Source organism: Micropterus salmoides, unplaced genomic scaffold (assembly GCF_014851395.1).
Source record: "Micropterus salmoides isolate LMB-PRFRI ecotype aquatic unplaced genomic scaffold, ASM1485139v1 Ms_hic_scaffold_1, whole genome shotgun sequence".
NCBI classification, from domain to species: domain Eukaryota; kingdom Metazoa; phylum Chordata; class Actinopteri; order Centrarchiformes; family Centrarchidae; genus Micropterus; species Micropterus salmoides.
Window position 1 is genome coordinate 28,887,246 of NW_024040040.1, and position 16,099 is coordinate 28,903,344.

Here is a 16,099-nt window from a genome sequence, read left to right on the forward strand (position 1 = left end):
CGGTCCCGGCAAGAAAACCTCTTCTGTACTGTATTCCGTCTCGTCAACTGGCCTCTGTCGGTCTCAGAGGTTGCTCAACCTTGCCAGATTTCCAGAGAACACCGATATCTTCTAGCTAATGCCTGAGGTACTGTCTCTACCTTGTCAGTCTAACTGTTGTCTCCCTAACAAGGACAGTTACATGTGAGAAATAACTAGATCTGGAAAATCAGTGATCAGTGGGGGGGTCAGCTATTGACTCCAAGCTAGACCCGTCTTACCTTTCCCCATTACATCAATTTAGCCCTAAGATTGTTCTTTAGCACTTTCAACACTTATTTTAATAATTCAAGTTACTCAGTTATTTGTGTGTGTGTGTGTGTGTGTGTGTGTGTGTGTGTGTGTTTTCAGATCCTTTATTTAAGTAAAAGTACTAATACCACACTGTAAAAATACTGTTACAAGTAAAAGTCCTGCATTGAAAATGTTGCTACAGTTTAAGTATGCAAGTATAATCAAGAAAATGTACTAAAGTATTAAAAGTAAAATTACTCATTGCGGAAAGACAATGTATACACTATTATATATATTAGATTATTATTATTCCTAAAGCATTAATGTAAAAGCAGGATTTTAGTGTTATAATGATAAAATGATTGACTAACATCACCTGCTCTCGGTTTCCCTTCTTCTCCCTCTCCTCTGCCCACTTTAAGCAGCCATACCATATCCGTTACCACTGACCGTCTCTCGTGGGAAAATCCTGTCATCATTTCGCATAGGCCAGTCAAATGGAATAAACGCACCCTATGTAATCCAGACCAAAACCCCACTGCTAGCCTTTACGTTTATTTATTACGATTATTTAAGGTGGCCATCTTCAATGTTAGATCTCTCACTTACAAAACTTTTATGTAAATGATTTTATCCTGTCTGCTATCTTAGATTTCATTGATATCAGACCACAAAATCATTCATTGTAACTGTGAATTAGAGGTGGTGTGTTGTACGGTCACGCATAGTGCAAATAAATTCTAGACCCTATTTAACCATTTTGATAATGTGTTTCCTGAAGGGGCTCCAACAAATGACTTGATCAACTCCTTCAGTTCACTATGTCACTCAACATTGGATCTTATAGCCCCCTTGAAAAACAGACATGTCTCAAAAACTGCAAAACAGCCTTGGCAAAATTGTATTATTAGCAACTGTAAACGTGATTGTGAAAAAGCTGAACGTAGATGGAATAAATCAGGACTCCAGGTACACTATGTTGCCATGAAAGAACTACTACTCCTATAAAATAACATGGCCAAAGAGGCAAGAGCATGCTATTTCTCAAATCTCATTTCTGCTCATCAGCACAACCCTGGAGTCCTATTTAGGACTGTAGATCAGTTAGTAAACCCACCCTCTCCTCGTTGAGTGCAACTCTGACTGAGAAGTTTTTAGTACACTTTGCTGGTAAGGTAGATTTATTAAGATCAAGTATTTGCCCTAACCCTGCCTTCTTGGATATTGTGCAGCCATTCCAGCACTCCTGGAGCCACTTCACGTCAACTACAATGCCTGTACTTTTGGATTCCAATGTGGAATAAGGCTGTAGCATAACAAAATGTGGAAAAAGTGAAGCACTGTGAAAACTTTCTGGATTTTATATATTATATATATATACATTCATACACAAACAAACAAACAAACAAACAAACAAACACACACACACACAGTACCTTGCAAAAGTATTCACCCCCCCTTGGCATTTTTTGTGTTTTGTTGCCTCACAACCTCGAATTAACATGGATTGTTTGAGGATTTGCATCATTTAATTTACAGAACATGCCCACAACTTTGACGATGTTTGTTTGTTTTTTTTATTGTGAAGCAAACAACAAATAGGACAATAACAAAAAAAATGTAATGTGCATAACTGTTCACCCCCCTAAAGTCAGTACTTTGCAGATCCACCTTTTGCGGCAATCACAGCTCCCAGTCGCTTTGGATAGGTCTCTATGAGCTTGCCACATCTTACCGCTGGGATTTTTGCCCATTCCTCCTTGCAAAACTGCTCCAGCTCCTTCAAGTTGGATGGTTTGCGCTTGTGAACAGCAATCTTTAAGTCTGACCACAGATTTTCTATTGGATTGAGGTCTGGGCTTTGACTAGGCCATTCCAACACATTTACATGTTTCCCCTTAAACCACACGTGTTGCTTAAGCAGTGTGTTTGGGGTCATTGTCCTGCTGGAAAGTGAATATCCATCCTAGCCTCAAATCACGCACAGAGTTGTACAGGTTTTGCTCATGCACCATCCATCTTTCCCTCAACTCTGACCAGTTTCCCCATTCTCGACTGCTGAAAAACATACTGCTGCTGATGCTGCCACCACCATGTTTCACTGTGGGGATAGTGTTCTTTGGGTGATGTGTTGGGTTTGCGCCAGACATAGCGTTTTCTTTGATGGACGAAAAGTTAAATTTTAGTCTCATCAGACCAGAGCGCCTTCCTCCATACATTTTGGGAGTCTCCCACATGCGTTTTCGCAAACTCAAAATGTGCCATTTGTTTTTAGTAATAGCTTTCTTCTGGCCACTCTGCCATAAAACCCAACTCTATGGAGCGTACGGCTTATTGTCGTCTTATGTACAGATACTCCAGTCTCTGCTGTGGAACTCTGCAGCTCCTCCAGGGTTACCTTAGGTCTCTGTGCTGCCTCTCTGATTAATGCCCTCCTTTCCAGGTCCATGATGTTTGGTGGGCGGCTGTCTCTTGGCAGGTTTGCTGTTGTGCCATATTCTTTCCATTTGGTTATGATAGATCTGATGGTGCTCCTGGGGATCATCAAATATTTGGATATTTTTTAATAACCTAACCCTGACTTGTACTTCTCTACAACAAGCCTTACTTGTTTGGAGAGTTCCTTGGTCTTCATAGCAGTGTTTGGTTAGTGGTGCCTCATGCTTAGGTGTTGCAGCCTCTGGTGCCTTTCAAAAAAGGTGTGTACATAACAGATGTTTATTGTCTCGCAAATGGCTGTGACACAATTAAGGTACTTTAAAACCCATAGCGCCTAAATACTGTACTCTTCTGCATAGAAATCAAAGAAAAAATATGTTCCTTATAACTCCAGAACTTAGATAGTTGTCTGGACATGGGCACACTGGACAGGACCTGCTTATAGCTAATTTGGGCATACTTCTAATGGTGACAATAGCCAAAAGCCAAAACAAACAAATATAGGCTGATAAAATGGTGATCAAGTTGTAGCCCATAGCTAACCTACTGACTCCATGGCACCTTCTAATCTTGCTGCTTACATCCCCCAAAGTATTATGGTAAGTAGGGCTGAACGATTTGGGATTTTCTTTTTTTTTTTTTTCCAATACTGCAATTAAATATGCGAATCATTTTTGAAGCTCTTTAACCTTCTGTATTATTCAAAACGGACAAGCAGTAAATCAGTGTGTAGTATGACCAACACAATATTAGATGGATTAACTATACACTATTCTTTCTTTTAGGTCAGGCCTGTGTTATGATGAAATTAGGTGATGCATTAATTGCATGAATTATTATTATGAGCAATGGTGGAGAAGAAATATCAAATTTTAATAATATGAGAAAGATAGAGGTGCAGTGGTTAGCACTGTCGCCTCACAGCAAGAAGGTCATGGGTTCAAACCCTGGTTGCCCCGGCCTTTCTGTGTGGAGTTTGCATGTTCTCCCCGTGTCTGCGTGGGTTCTCTCCGGGTGCTCCGGCTTCCTCCCACCCTCCAAAGACATGCAGGCTAGGTTGATTGGTGACCATAAATTGTCCTTGGATGTGTGTGTGGATGTGAGTGTGAGTGGTTGTCTGTCTATGTGTGGCCCTGCGATGGACTGGCGACCTGTCCAGGGTGTACCCCACCTTTCAACCAATGTCAGCTGGGATTGGCTCCAGTCCCCGCGACCCTGTACGCAGGATAAACTGTTGAGGATGGATGAGAAAGATAAATTGAGTCAGTCATGGCATTAAATAATGATATAATATCATCAGGTCAGCCTACCTACAGACCACAAGAAAAAGGTCCCCACAGTGTGTTATACAGTAAGCACTCAATACAAACCCCACAGTTCAACCACCAATTAATGAGTCCTTATCCCAGTTCAAATCTCCTTGGAGTGCATCTTTCTATATCCCAGTAAGCAAACAACAGTTGAAGTTCAGTTCAAAAGTTGGCCAAGTTGGACAGACTGGACTTGTTTGTTTGGTTTGAAACGCCGTTTCACAGATATTTCCTGAGCTGACTGGTGGCTGTGTGTGCGAAGTTGATGCTTCCCCCTGCAGACTGCTTTACTCTCGTCATGTGACCAGAGTGTAATAGCAGCCTTTGTGATTAGAATATCTCGTTTTATCACATTGCGATAATATCGCAAATGCAATTAATCGTTTAGCTCTAATGATAAGTGTTAGATTTTGGGAAGTTATGGGAATGGAGCAGTTTGTCTGTTTTGTCTGAGGTGGAGCCCACCGTGTTGGACTTTAAAAACCCATGGCAGAGGCTGCCTTCCTATAGAAAGTTGTGAGCTGAGGAATATGTTTATGTACCAGGGACTGTTATTAATATTTTCTCCCCCACACCTCAATTAACATATTCCTTTCTATATGAGGCTTTAGACTGTTTTAATAAAACAATTGATAACAAATTTATTTAATCTCAGTGATTCATTTGGCAAAACTCCGGAGTTGAACTGTACACAGCAAACCAATTGCACTTAATTTAAACACAACCCTTTTTATCTCTTTGTCCCAAAGGATGAGCTCACTATTTGCTATGTGCTGATATTGTTATTCAGGTGCAGATGTGGGCTTAGTGTAGCCACGGGCCTGTGAATGATTTATTGGAGTGGAGCACAGAGAGAGATGGCCTCGAAGAATCTAATAAGACACCTGTACCCGGGAGGGTTTTATACCACCTAGATGGGTTGTAGGGGAAGACTGGGTAATAGAAGGAGGAGGGTGGATGGGGAGATTAAGGAAAAGAGCAATGTGAGAAAAGAATAAGACAAAAACAGCATAAAGGAGGCAGAATGGATGAGGAGTGTTGGGGAGGGTGGGGGAGACGTAAGAGGGAGTAACAAGAAACAAGAGGAAGAAATAGGATGGGAAGAAGGAGGGCTGATTCGTGGCCAAAATCAACTAGTGCTGAAACATTTGTCAAAAATTCACATATTCTAGTTTGTCAAATGTAAATGAAATATTTGTGACATTGTGATGGGCATTTCCTCTATTTATAGATAGGGTGTGACTAACCTTTGTAAGATTAATCAACAAAAAACAACAAGCCATTACTCAATAATGAAAATGTTTTGTTTTTTTTGAGAGATTTAGAAACGTTTCAACTCTTGAACACAACCATATCATCACTTTAGCAGACAAGTCCTTCTGACAGTTATTCCCATATGACATGCATGCACCAATAACACAGAGTGACAGAGGAGCAGGCAGGGGAGGACAGGTGTGAAGTGGATGGCAGGACAAACTTAATCTTTACCTTACGCGACCATTTTTGTTGTTTTTGGCTCTGTACCACAGCACATTAGCACACACAACACAAGAGATCAACAGGTGGATTTGTGTTGTATCGGCTGTAATGCAGGTGTTTTAACAGACTGTTGTGGTGAAGAGGGAGTTGAACTGGAAGGTGGAGCTCTTGATTTTCCCAGCTATGGTCAGCTAACTCTCAGCTATGGTCATGAGCTTTGAGTGATGACTAAAAGTATGAGATTGCAGATACAGATGGACAAAATTAGTTTCCCTTTTAAGCAGGGCTCTGGACGGCGGCCATTTTTTGACATAGTGCGAGAATTTTTTAAAATTTTAGGCAAGCAGGATGCATCCATGTGTCCACATCTCTCTCTCTGTTTCTCTGTCAAATATACTGTGGCGACCGTTAATTAGTCGGTGTTAAAAAGGTCCACGCAGCTGGTCACATGTTTTGGCGTTTGTGTGTCTCAAGCACTTTCAGACAGGGAACAACACTCCAACCTGGTGGTTTACCTGAACAGGGTGTTCTAGGATGGAGTCAAATCCCCGGCCTGAATAATTGTACCCTGGCAGAGGGAGTTTACATGGCTTAGATTTAGCAAAATCGCTAATAGATCTACTGCACTAGATATGGTCCACAACATGCGGGGAGCACCGAGGTTGCTGAGGCAACTGCCACCACACAGTTTAAATATGACACATTAATGAATCACAAAAGAAGCTTAAAACATAAAATATGCCAACTCAAATGGCATAGCCACAACCTGAATTTCCCCTAAGGGGGATTAATAAAGGTATACCTTATGTTTTGTTATCTTATTGCATTTGTTTAAGCACCATTCAATTAAAATGTGACTGTGAACTAAAATAAAACAGCACATTATAGTTTTGTATTAAGTATTTATCAGTAAGATAGTTAAAATTAATAAAAAATGTGCAAAAAATTCAGGTCGATTGAAAGTGTGCGCCCCTAAATTTTCTGCCTGTGCCCTTTTAAAATTTTCGGAAGCTACAGTGTTCCTACGAAAAAAAAAGTTATTCTGGAGCCTTGCTCTTAAGGATGCCTATAGCAGCTACACAGCTGATATGTAACTTAACATTAGCTCAATTTATAGAAAGTAGCTGGGAGCTTTTATTATTGCCTACTTGTCCAATGTTGAGAACATCAGGTACAAACTTAGACTAAACTGACGTAGCCTGCAGCTCTGTCTTGTACAGACCGATTCAATTATTTTTCAGTCTGAAAAAGTGGTTTTGGAAAAGAAAAGACAGAGGTGACTGGAGGAGCTGAAGTTAGTAAAGCTAATTAGTGATGCAAACAAGTCCTTTTAAGCTAATGGATTTTAATGTGCAAATGAAATGCACCTCAGAAGGGAGGAGGTTTCTCATGTTGCCTATTTTTTATATTAATGTCTACAGATAAATGTCAGAAGCTGTAAAATGAAGACACAAAAGGCAAACATGAGCAATCGTATCTATAATGATTTTGAGGTATTAATAACAGGGTTTTCCTGCTGTTAAGGCTTAGGGGTGAGGCCCAAAATATGCTGTGCCATCACTGTGGAGCAACAGAACCAACCAAACCTTTCTCCAGATCTAAAGGTTGTAGTTCCTCCAGTAGACTGATCTTTGGGTGTTGTTTATTTATTATCTGCTCTAGCTTTTCCAACTATTTGTTCAGAGATATGGTGAAAGTAATGGCCCAATATGATGTGAAATTACATATTTTTCATTGGAAAACATAACATGGGGGCGGACCCCCAAACCCTCAGACCAACACCAAAACATTCATCTAAAGCTCACATTAAACTATGGGAAAACACTGCAGTTTCAAGCTATTCTAAGGTGCATTGCATGCTCATGGACACAAGAGCAATGTTGCTGAGACATGTTGTGTTGTGTGTTTTATTTATATTCAGACACTGGTATAACAAAAAACGAATATTTGCTGTCCTACACTGCAAGAGATATAAAAAAAAGTGATCGACAGATAGTGCTAGTTCAGGAAAGCTGTTTTTCACTGCTTCCAGTCTTTATGCTAAACTAAGAGAATTGTCTTCTAAATCCAGCCCCATAATTATCATACTAACATGATAGTGGTATCCATCTTCTCATCTCATTCCCAACAAGAAAGCAAATAAGCGTATTTACAAAACATTTTGTCCCTAATTTTGTGGTAGATGGTATATGTCAGTGTGGAGTGTTTTGGGCATTCACACACATCCACAATGGGAGATATAACTGTGCCGAATCAAACAGATGTTACAAACCACCTGCTCACTGTTTGAGAACTTTTATCTGTAATGTCAGGAATAATGACCCCCTACTGGTGTAATGTATACACTGGTTGGTAGAAATACACGTGCTACAGTATATTAAGCCAAAACCATGCTGTGATCAAATTGCTGTGTGTGGGCGTAGCAGAATGAGGATGGGCTGGTATTTGCAATTCTATTAGCAGATCTGAAGGCAGTTGTTCCTCTTGCACAGTCTGCATATTGTCTTCTAGAAGTAAGAAAGGAAAAAAGGGACAGTCCATCATAACCATCAGAAATATTCATCCCATAAACATTAATAATACTAATACAATAAATGTATTATTATTATTATTACAACAATTATGGCAATATCAGCTGCTCTGTTTCAACAAAACGTGCATGCAGGCTAAAATTCAATCATTGTTTGGAGATACAGTGATTTAAAGCAGCAGTGAGTAAGAAAGTATAAATCACATGTAAAATGCTATGAGCAGAGGAAATGTCTGCTAGCCGCTAGGCTAATTTATGCAGTGTAAAATGCCATAGGCTCAAACTCTTAATGCTGAGTAGCAAAAAACAAACCTTGACAGTTATTATTGAGCAAATTGTATGTTTTTGTTTAATGTGCTTGTTAAGCCACGTTTTATGTGTGTCAGTGGAGTCAATTTTAAAGTAAACTTTACTGCACTTAACCGCTTAATGCTACAATAATGTATGTGTTGTTTTTTGTTTTTTTCATCATTAGTCAGAGGAGGACAAAAGGAGGAACAAGAAGAGGAGAACAACGAAACAAAACTTAAAAAGGAAATAAATAAGTCATTGTGACATAAACAACAGTTTAATATTAACGCACTGCATGTTTGTTTGCTACCAGTCTTCCCGTTCACTGCCTTTTCCAGTGTATTGATAGATATCTGCTTTAATGCCAGTACGGGGGCGCTGCTTTCATAATGTAACCTGTAATTAGAGCTTTAGCCACTGGGGGGGGGGGGGGGGGGGTGTATGTGTATTACGCACATTGAAGGAAACACAAGTTCCCATAATGTAAAGCATTTAATTTGCGGGTGAAGACTTATTATATGAAATCAAATCATATTGGAAACATCATCCTAAATATGGCAGACTTAGGACTTAAGGTTACTGTTGTGCCGTTTCAACATGTGCTGTAGTGCGATCGCATCCCTTTCAGAAGCTTTGTAATCCAGACTTGAACTGCCATGTCTTTTTGAAGACTTTGTAAGATAAATCCATAAAAATAAATCAAACACCAATGTCTTCTGTTGCTAAAAATTGTTACTGTTGTCAGCATGCTTGTTAGTCATCGACCGGCAGTCATCTGTTGACTTGTGTTGAGTCTGTCGACCAATCAGAGGCTGTGTTTTGACTTATTGACAAATCAGAGGTTGTGTGGGCATGTGTGTGGCACCACTGATCTCAAACGCAGTGGAATAACATGAAATTTACCCCATCCCCTTATCAGTAAATCTATACTATCAGGGCCGCAGCTGAAATAATGAGTAGAATAGCGTAAATGTAAAAATGTGTAGATTCTCCTCTGCGCATTTGGATAGTATTGTAACTGTTGTCACTTTGCTGCAACTCAACATTAGCCAGGAGTAGGCTGGGAAATGGAAAAACATTGGGTCAGAACTGGGTTTGCTTAACTCTTATCCCCGCTTGCTATCCTCACCACTTCGTTTGTTTCGGCCGGTCTTGTTTGGACGGGAGATGCAGTGGCCAGTGGTCGTCTCCAGGTCCGCTGCACTCAGTCCGATCCCTGCACTTCCTTTTCCGATGTTGATGAGTACATGTTTCAGTAATAAAGGTGAAAGAAAATACAAATTAAAATATTGTAAATAATATTGTTGCAAAGTTAAAGGGAGCCTCCTCAAGCATTTAATAGCTTGAGCTCTAGGCTTAGCATTAGCTTCCTTCTGTCTCAACTCTTTTCCGTTTCACTGGACTTTTTGGCTCCTCCCATTGTAGTTTAACTTGACCATAGACATCTCTGCCTCCTAAAATAATTTCTTTGGCAAACTCCAGCACACGCTGCCACAGCGCTGCCTTGGTGCTGTGGGTACTATTGAGAGAAATTGGCTGTTAAATGGAGAGTTGACAGGCCGAGGCTCTGACTTATTGCCGTATCTAAACAAACTGCTATTACCTTGGAAATATATATAAATATATGACTGCACTTTATTGATGTGTGCTGACAGAGTGGAACCTAAGTTCAAAGATAGGCTTTTGAGTGTGCCTGTGCTTGTTGGTGTGTGCTTGTCATCTTAACTTTCTGCTTGCATGGCTTCCTGCCTTTCCTGCTATCTAGATAACTGCTTTTACGGCATAAAAGTGTGATTTGCTTTGTCCTTTGCGATACACACACACATCTACAATGGGACTCTTGTCGCTGCAGTAATGTGCCTTAACTGATGAGATGGCAAGGGAGTTAGAGAAAGGAAGGAGAGAGACAGATCTAAAGAGCAAGGAGTGAGACATGCTGGCATAGACATTAGGAAAATCTCTGACAGAATACAGTGCTGATGAGAACCATAATGGTAAAAGAACAGTAGTAGAGACAATTGCGATGTAAATACTAGCCACAAAAGTCACTTTTGTGAAAATCAACCTAAAATGTGATGTCAAGTAAATGTGAGGCAACATACAACAAATAAATATGAACAGTTTGTTTAAATGTATTGTGAAGTAGTAGCAGTATCCTGGTTTTCTCAGTTCAGTCTTGATGGTTGAAATGTTGTTTCATCATATATGGTAAAAATAACAATGAATGACCGTGTGTGTGTGTGTGTGTGTGTGTGTGTGATGTCACTCGTATATTTGTAATGGGTTGTTGCTTACTAGCTCTTTGGCAGTTAACCAATTCAGATTCGAATAAAATTCAAATTTCAAGTAGAGGAAGATGACACTGCTCTGAGAGAGGATTATATTCTCTATTCAAAATAGACTCAGTACGTAGAAAATGGGCCACTATTGTCAGGCTCTTACTCCAGTGCACAACTTGCCAAATCACTGACTGTGTTGTTGAATGTTTTCAGTCCACTGAATTACAATATGAAACAAAAGTAATAATTTACAAATATGTTAGTGTATGATCACAAGGAGAATTATGATTTTCCTCTTGATAAGAAATTGAAGGCTGTTTCTTTACAATTAATTTGTCTGACTGCAGAATAGTGGAAGGTGTTTCTGTTTTTGTTATTGATCAGAGCTGTCAGGCAGGCAGAGCAGTAATGCAGAATTGGGGCTGTTCCAAGCAAGAGAAAACAGGCGTGTTTCCTTTCTAAGTGAGGCTACAGCACATCGACAAAAACAACAAAACAAAAAAAATGTAATTAAATTAATAAGTGATTTAACTAAAAATACTACATATAGCCCCTTTAACATAAATGCAGACCGACATTGTGTGGACTGGTGCCACTTCACAACTCAGTCACTTCTGATCACCTATCTGACATCAAATCCACAAAAGTTTACTCAAAGGTGCACAAAACACTACCACACAAAAGCAGCCCACAGTCATGATACAGAGAAAACACTCTGCAACAAATCATAGGCAGTTACACTCACCCACACATTTTAAGTTGATTTTAATTATTTAAAGGTCGTTTATTCATAGCAGCTTTATAAATACTTTAAGAAGATGGTTTATAGCAAGGGTGGGGAACCTTTTTCATATTAAGGGCCATTTCAGTTTTTGTAACATCCTTCGAGGGCCATACTAAATTATTTACCATATATATCACTAACCTCTAATGGGATGGTTGGAACTGCTTGTCTTTGGCGAGGCGTCTGATGTCAGATGTCAGTGTTGATGATGCTACTAGCAGCTGGTTTTCCAAGTTTTGGTCAGTCAGCCTTGAGTGAGTCTTTGCAAGAGTCAGCTTAGTATCCCCTGGGCTCTGCGTAGGCACCTCACTTCACCGATATCACTGATGCTCAGGAGATGGGTACCAATGATCTTCTGAGCAGTTTTAATCCCCCCGCTGCAGAGCCCTCCGGTCCTGGGCCGTGCACATCCCATGCCAGTTTGTGATGTTTCCAGTCAGGATGCTTTCTATTGTTCCTCTTTAAAAGCTGACAAGAACTTGGCATGGAAATGTGGCCTTCTTAAGCTTCCTCAAGAAATATAGTCATTTTCTTCACCAGCGTGGAGATGTGAGATAACCATGTCAGGTTCTCTGTGATGCTGATACCCAGGAACCTGAAACTGTTTATCAATTTCCTCACGATATGCAGTCTCATCGTTGTTTGAAACCCGTCCAATGATGGTGGCAAACTTCACAACAGAGTTCTTTCCACGTTGGGACATGCAGTGGTAAGTGTACAGCGTGAACAGGAGGGGGCTGAGCACACAGCCCTGGGGGGGGTCCGGTGTTGAGCACTAGAGTGGAGGAGGAAAGTCCACCAATCCGAACTGACTGGGGTCTGTTTGTGAGGAAGTCCAATATCCAGTTGCAGAGTGTTGTATTTAAACCCAGAGTGCTGAGTTTGCTGATCAGTTTCATGGGGGAGATTTGTGTTGAATGCTGAGCTGAAATTCAGAAAACAGCATTCTGATGGTAGCTGTTGATTTTTCTCAAGGTGTGTGAGAGCTGAGTGGAGGGCAGTGGAGCTGGAGTCCTCTGTGGATCTGTTGGTTCTTAAAGCAAACTGGTGAGGGTCCAAGCTGGCTGGGATGTTGTGGGTTGAGAGCCACAGGGCGGTAGTCGTTCAAACTAGACACTGCAGACTTTTTAGGTACAGGAACGATGGTGGCTGTTTTGAAGCAGGTGCTCTCCTTAGACAGTGAGATGTTGAAAATGTCAGTAATTAACTAGCTGATTGGCACATGTTTTTTTGTTATTACACGGGCAGGAATGTTATCAGGACCAGCTGATTTACTCATATTCACTCTCAGCAGGACTCTCCTTACATCTACTGTGGATACTGACAGTGGCCGGTCCTCTGGAGGTGGATCAAAGCGAACATAAAAGGTGTTTAGTGTGTTACGTAACTTGTTTACTGTTGCCAGGAATTGGATCGGGGGCTTGATGTCAATTTTGACATTTCAATGGGAATTAAAGAGGAGGCACACTGTCTGGTAGCACCAAAGTTGTCTCATTAATGTGTCTTTTTAGCTGCTAGCTTGCTATTGGTAAGCCTACATTCTGGAATCAGAGGACAGGACTACTGGAGTACTGTGTGGAGTACTCAGGCTAAGCTAGCTGTTGATGTTAACCATCTCCAAACTGTAGACTGACTGCATGTTAAACCACAATCTCCTAATTTCCATTTCTACATTAAATGTAAACGATGTAACACGTGGTGTGGAGGCTCTGGAGCAGTTGGGAGTAACTTTTGAGAGAGATGAGCGAAGTAATTTAATGAGTCACGTAAGCCAAAGTAGTAATTTGGATGATTTCATTTTGCTGAAAAAAATGTAGATTTTAGAATGTTGAGGGAAGTGGATAGAGGTGGGATTTTCAGTATCTAGAGGCCATTAGAATACAGTAAGTGTAGCTTAAGACGCTGTTGCTGTTTTCACTTGTCTGGAGTGCTACTTGGGTTTCTCAGACTTTTTTTCCATGATGACTGTAAAAGTTGACTGACGTGTCATCGGATCATGTTTAAGGCGAGACTTGGCCAGTCACTATGCGGTGGGTGTGGTTGTCATATTTTCTCGCTGTCACTGTCGTGATATTGGAAAGAGGTTTTCAACCAACAAGCGCTTTACCTAATGTTTACAGAGAACTTTAAAGTAAACCACCAAAACCTATATTATGACAATGATGATGATATTGATGTGCCTTTTCTTTTCAGTGCCTGGCTGTGTGGGAGTCATTCCTTCTGTCTCAGAGAGTGGAGCCCAGCAAGCAGAGAGATGAGGAAGACCCATCTTAAAGTGTGAGGATGATCGAAACGTGGCGATCACCTCCTCTTTCCAAATGACATGAAGCAACACCCTCTGTTGTCTGCCCAACACATCCAAATAAACACTTTGAACCAATTCCCACTTGTGCAAAAATACATCGTATACAAAAGAAGCACACTCTGTCTTTCTATCTCTCGTTTTTTTGCTAAAGAGCTTAATCCTAGTCTCACCACTCAAATGATGATTGTGCATCACTAAAACCAACACTGTGATCCAAATATCCACATATCAGTGTTTACACGCCTCTGGGTGTAGTGTTGTAGTCAAGACCACCAAGACCAGACTTTATCAAGACCGAGACAAGACCAATCCTTTTAGGGGCTGAGACCAAATCGAGACCAAGACCAGTTCCCCACATTACATCACACGCAATAAAATGTTGAACAATATCATAGGTACTTCTCAAATTGATCTGAAAGATCTACATTCCCATTAAAACACCCACATACAAACACTAAGAGATAATATAAACGTAAGCATCTTTATTCAACACTACTTTTCCATGTTTACCATCGCGGGGAGGGGGACAGTCGTTAATGGTAACAGCACATTTTTAATGAGGGTTATTGGTTGCATTTGAAGCAATATGTTTTACGTCCAATCAAAGTTAGGATGTTAACAAATAAATCAGACAATGCAAAAGCAGTTTATTGATATTCCCAAAGTTATGGTCTGGACTGGTCTTGAAATAAAATCCAGAGTCCTCAGTGTCCGAGACCGAGACAAGACTGAGTACAAATGTGGTTGAGTCCGAGACGAGACCAAGACCATCAAAAAGTGGTCTTAAGACCGGTCTCGAGACCAAGACCAGTCTCGAGTACTACAACACTATCTGGGTGCATTACCAAAAGTCCACTTCTGTGTCCACATTTTTAGCATTGTTTTTCATACATACCATAACTCTATTACAGTAACTGTTACCACATAGTGACACTTTGAAATATTTCCCTCTATTGCGGAGGGAGAACAGCTGTGTCCCATTTCCGGCAGATGCCTTCTTGCGTAATGCTAAGGTGTGGCGTTATCAGAAATTCTTACTCTTCACCTTCAGAAATCAAAACTAAAGATGCATTCAGGTGGCCCTCAACTGCTAGTTGGGATTTTCCAACTTCACCATCAGGAAATTGCTCTCATCTGACAAAAACAGTGCAAAGTCCTTGTTACAGGAGTCTAAAAGCTCCAAAGTAATGTGACAAAGTGTACTGATTTTAAAATCATTGATGGAAGAATTGTAGATGAAAGTGAGGCTGTTTGCAGCCTTTAAAAATATTCTGTTGACTTACAGTAACATTACCAGGACAAACAAATCTGAAGTTACTTGTTGGCTTGCCACTAACTGAGGTGGCAGAGGAAGCCACAGTAAATGAACAGAGTTATCAATTCTACAATGTAGTTTAGGATTTGGTTTTGTGGGTTGGGTTTATAGTGTCATAGTGGACTACAACCAACATAGCATCTGGAATACCCAACAAAAAACTTGCATGTCAGAATTGTTTTAGCTGATGTAAGTGGATCAGTGAAGACAGTTCCTCAAAACACCAGTCGGGCTCTGATTAGTCAAACCAAGTATTTTTGATCGCCTAATTTTAGACAATTACCATCTCAAATATTGTGTGGTGTGATTCTGGCACAATTATCAAACTTTCAGTTTTTAAAAAGTTAGGTCTTGTGTCTATGGATTTTTTTAAACTTACTGAAGAGGAAGTGTGTACACCAAAAAGTCAAATTATAACATTTCATTACAAAATCGTTTTCTAAGAAAAGAATTGCGTTGAACATTATAAATAGATAACAACCTACATCCATCAGTTTTCCCTTCAGACTTACGGTACATGTAAGAGCAGAATAATATGAATAACACACAGTGCTATTGATCTCCTGTTAAACTTTGCCTTAAATGCTTTATGAAATTCTCTCAAGAATGTTTTGTCTGTGCCAATAGACTTCACATTTACATGTCTGATGAAGACTAAAGTGTTTGCAATGTCTTTACAACACAATTCTGAAAAATTGTTTTATATTGCTATAATCTTTTTCTCTCTAATTTCCTTATATTGTTATTGAATATGTAAAAAAAAAAAAAAAAGTTTGACTGCTGAAATTTATTTTTAGATGTTGACATAATAAAGACAGATCTTACAAACTTGACAGTCATTCTTTGTCGTTCATGACAGCATAACAATTGAGCACATGGTTATTAAGTAAGTTCATGCTTATCTGTCTTCAGGTGCAGAACAGTTGCTCTCCATAATAAAGAGCAGTTCAATGAAACACTGTTCTTGTCAATTGGAGGCCAGTGGTTTGTACATCCTGTACAATAATTGCATGCAAGCTTAGCTTTGCTTTTACATTAAAGAGGTCATATTATGCTTTTTGGGTTTTTCCCCTCCTTTATTGAGTTATATACCT

General features: G+C 40.0%; 1 protein-coding gene across 1 annotated transcript in view; it reads left to right on the top strand.

The window, feature by feature from the left end:
* Nucleotides 1-13,802, top strand: part of snx7 (sorting nexin 7) — a 79,231-nt gene extending 65,429 nt beyond the window's left edge. Inside the window, exon 9 of the mRNA XM_038691948.1 lies at nt 13,579-13,802. Within this exon, the coding sequence (XP_038547876.1) occupies nt 13,579-13,659 (81 nt within the window). The 3' untranslated portion in view covers nt 13,660-13,802. The remainder of the gene's footprint in view (nt 1-13,578) is intronic.
* The last annotated feature ends 2,297 nt before the right edge of the window (nt 13,803-16,099 follow it).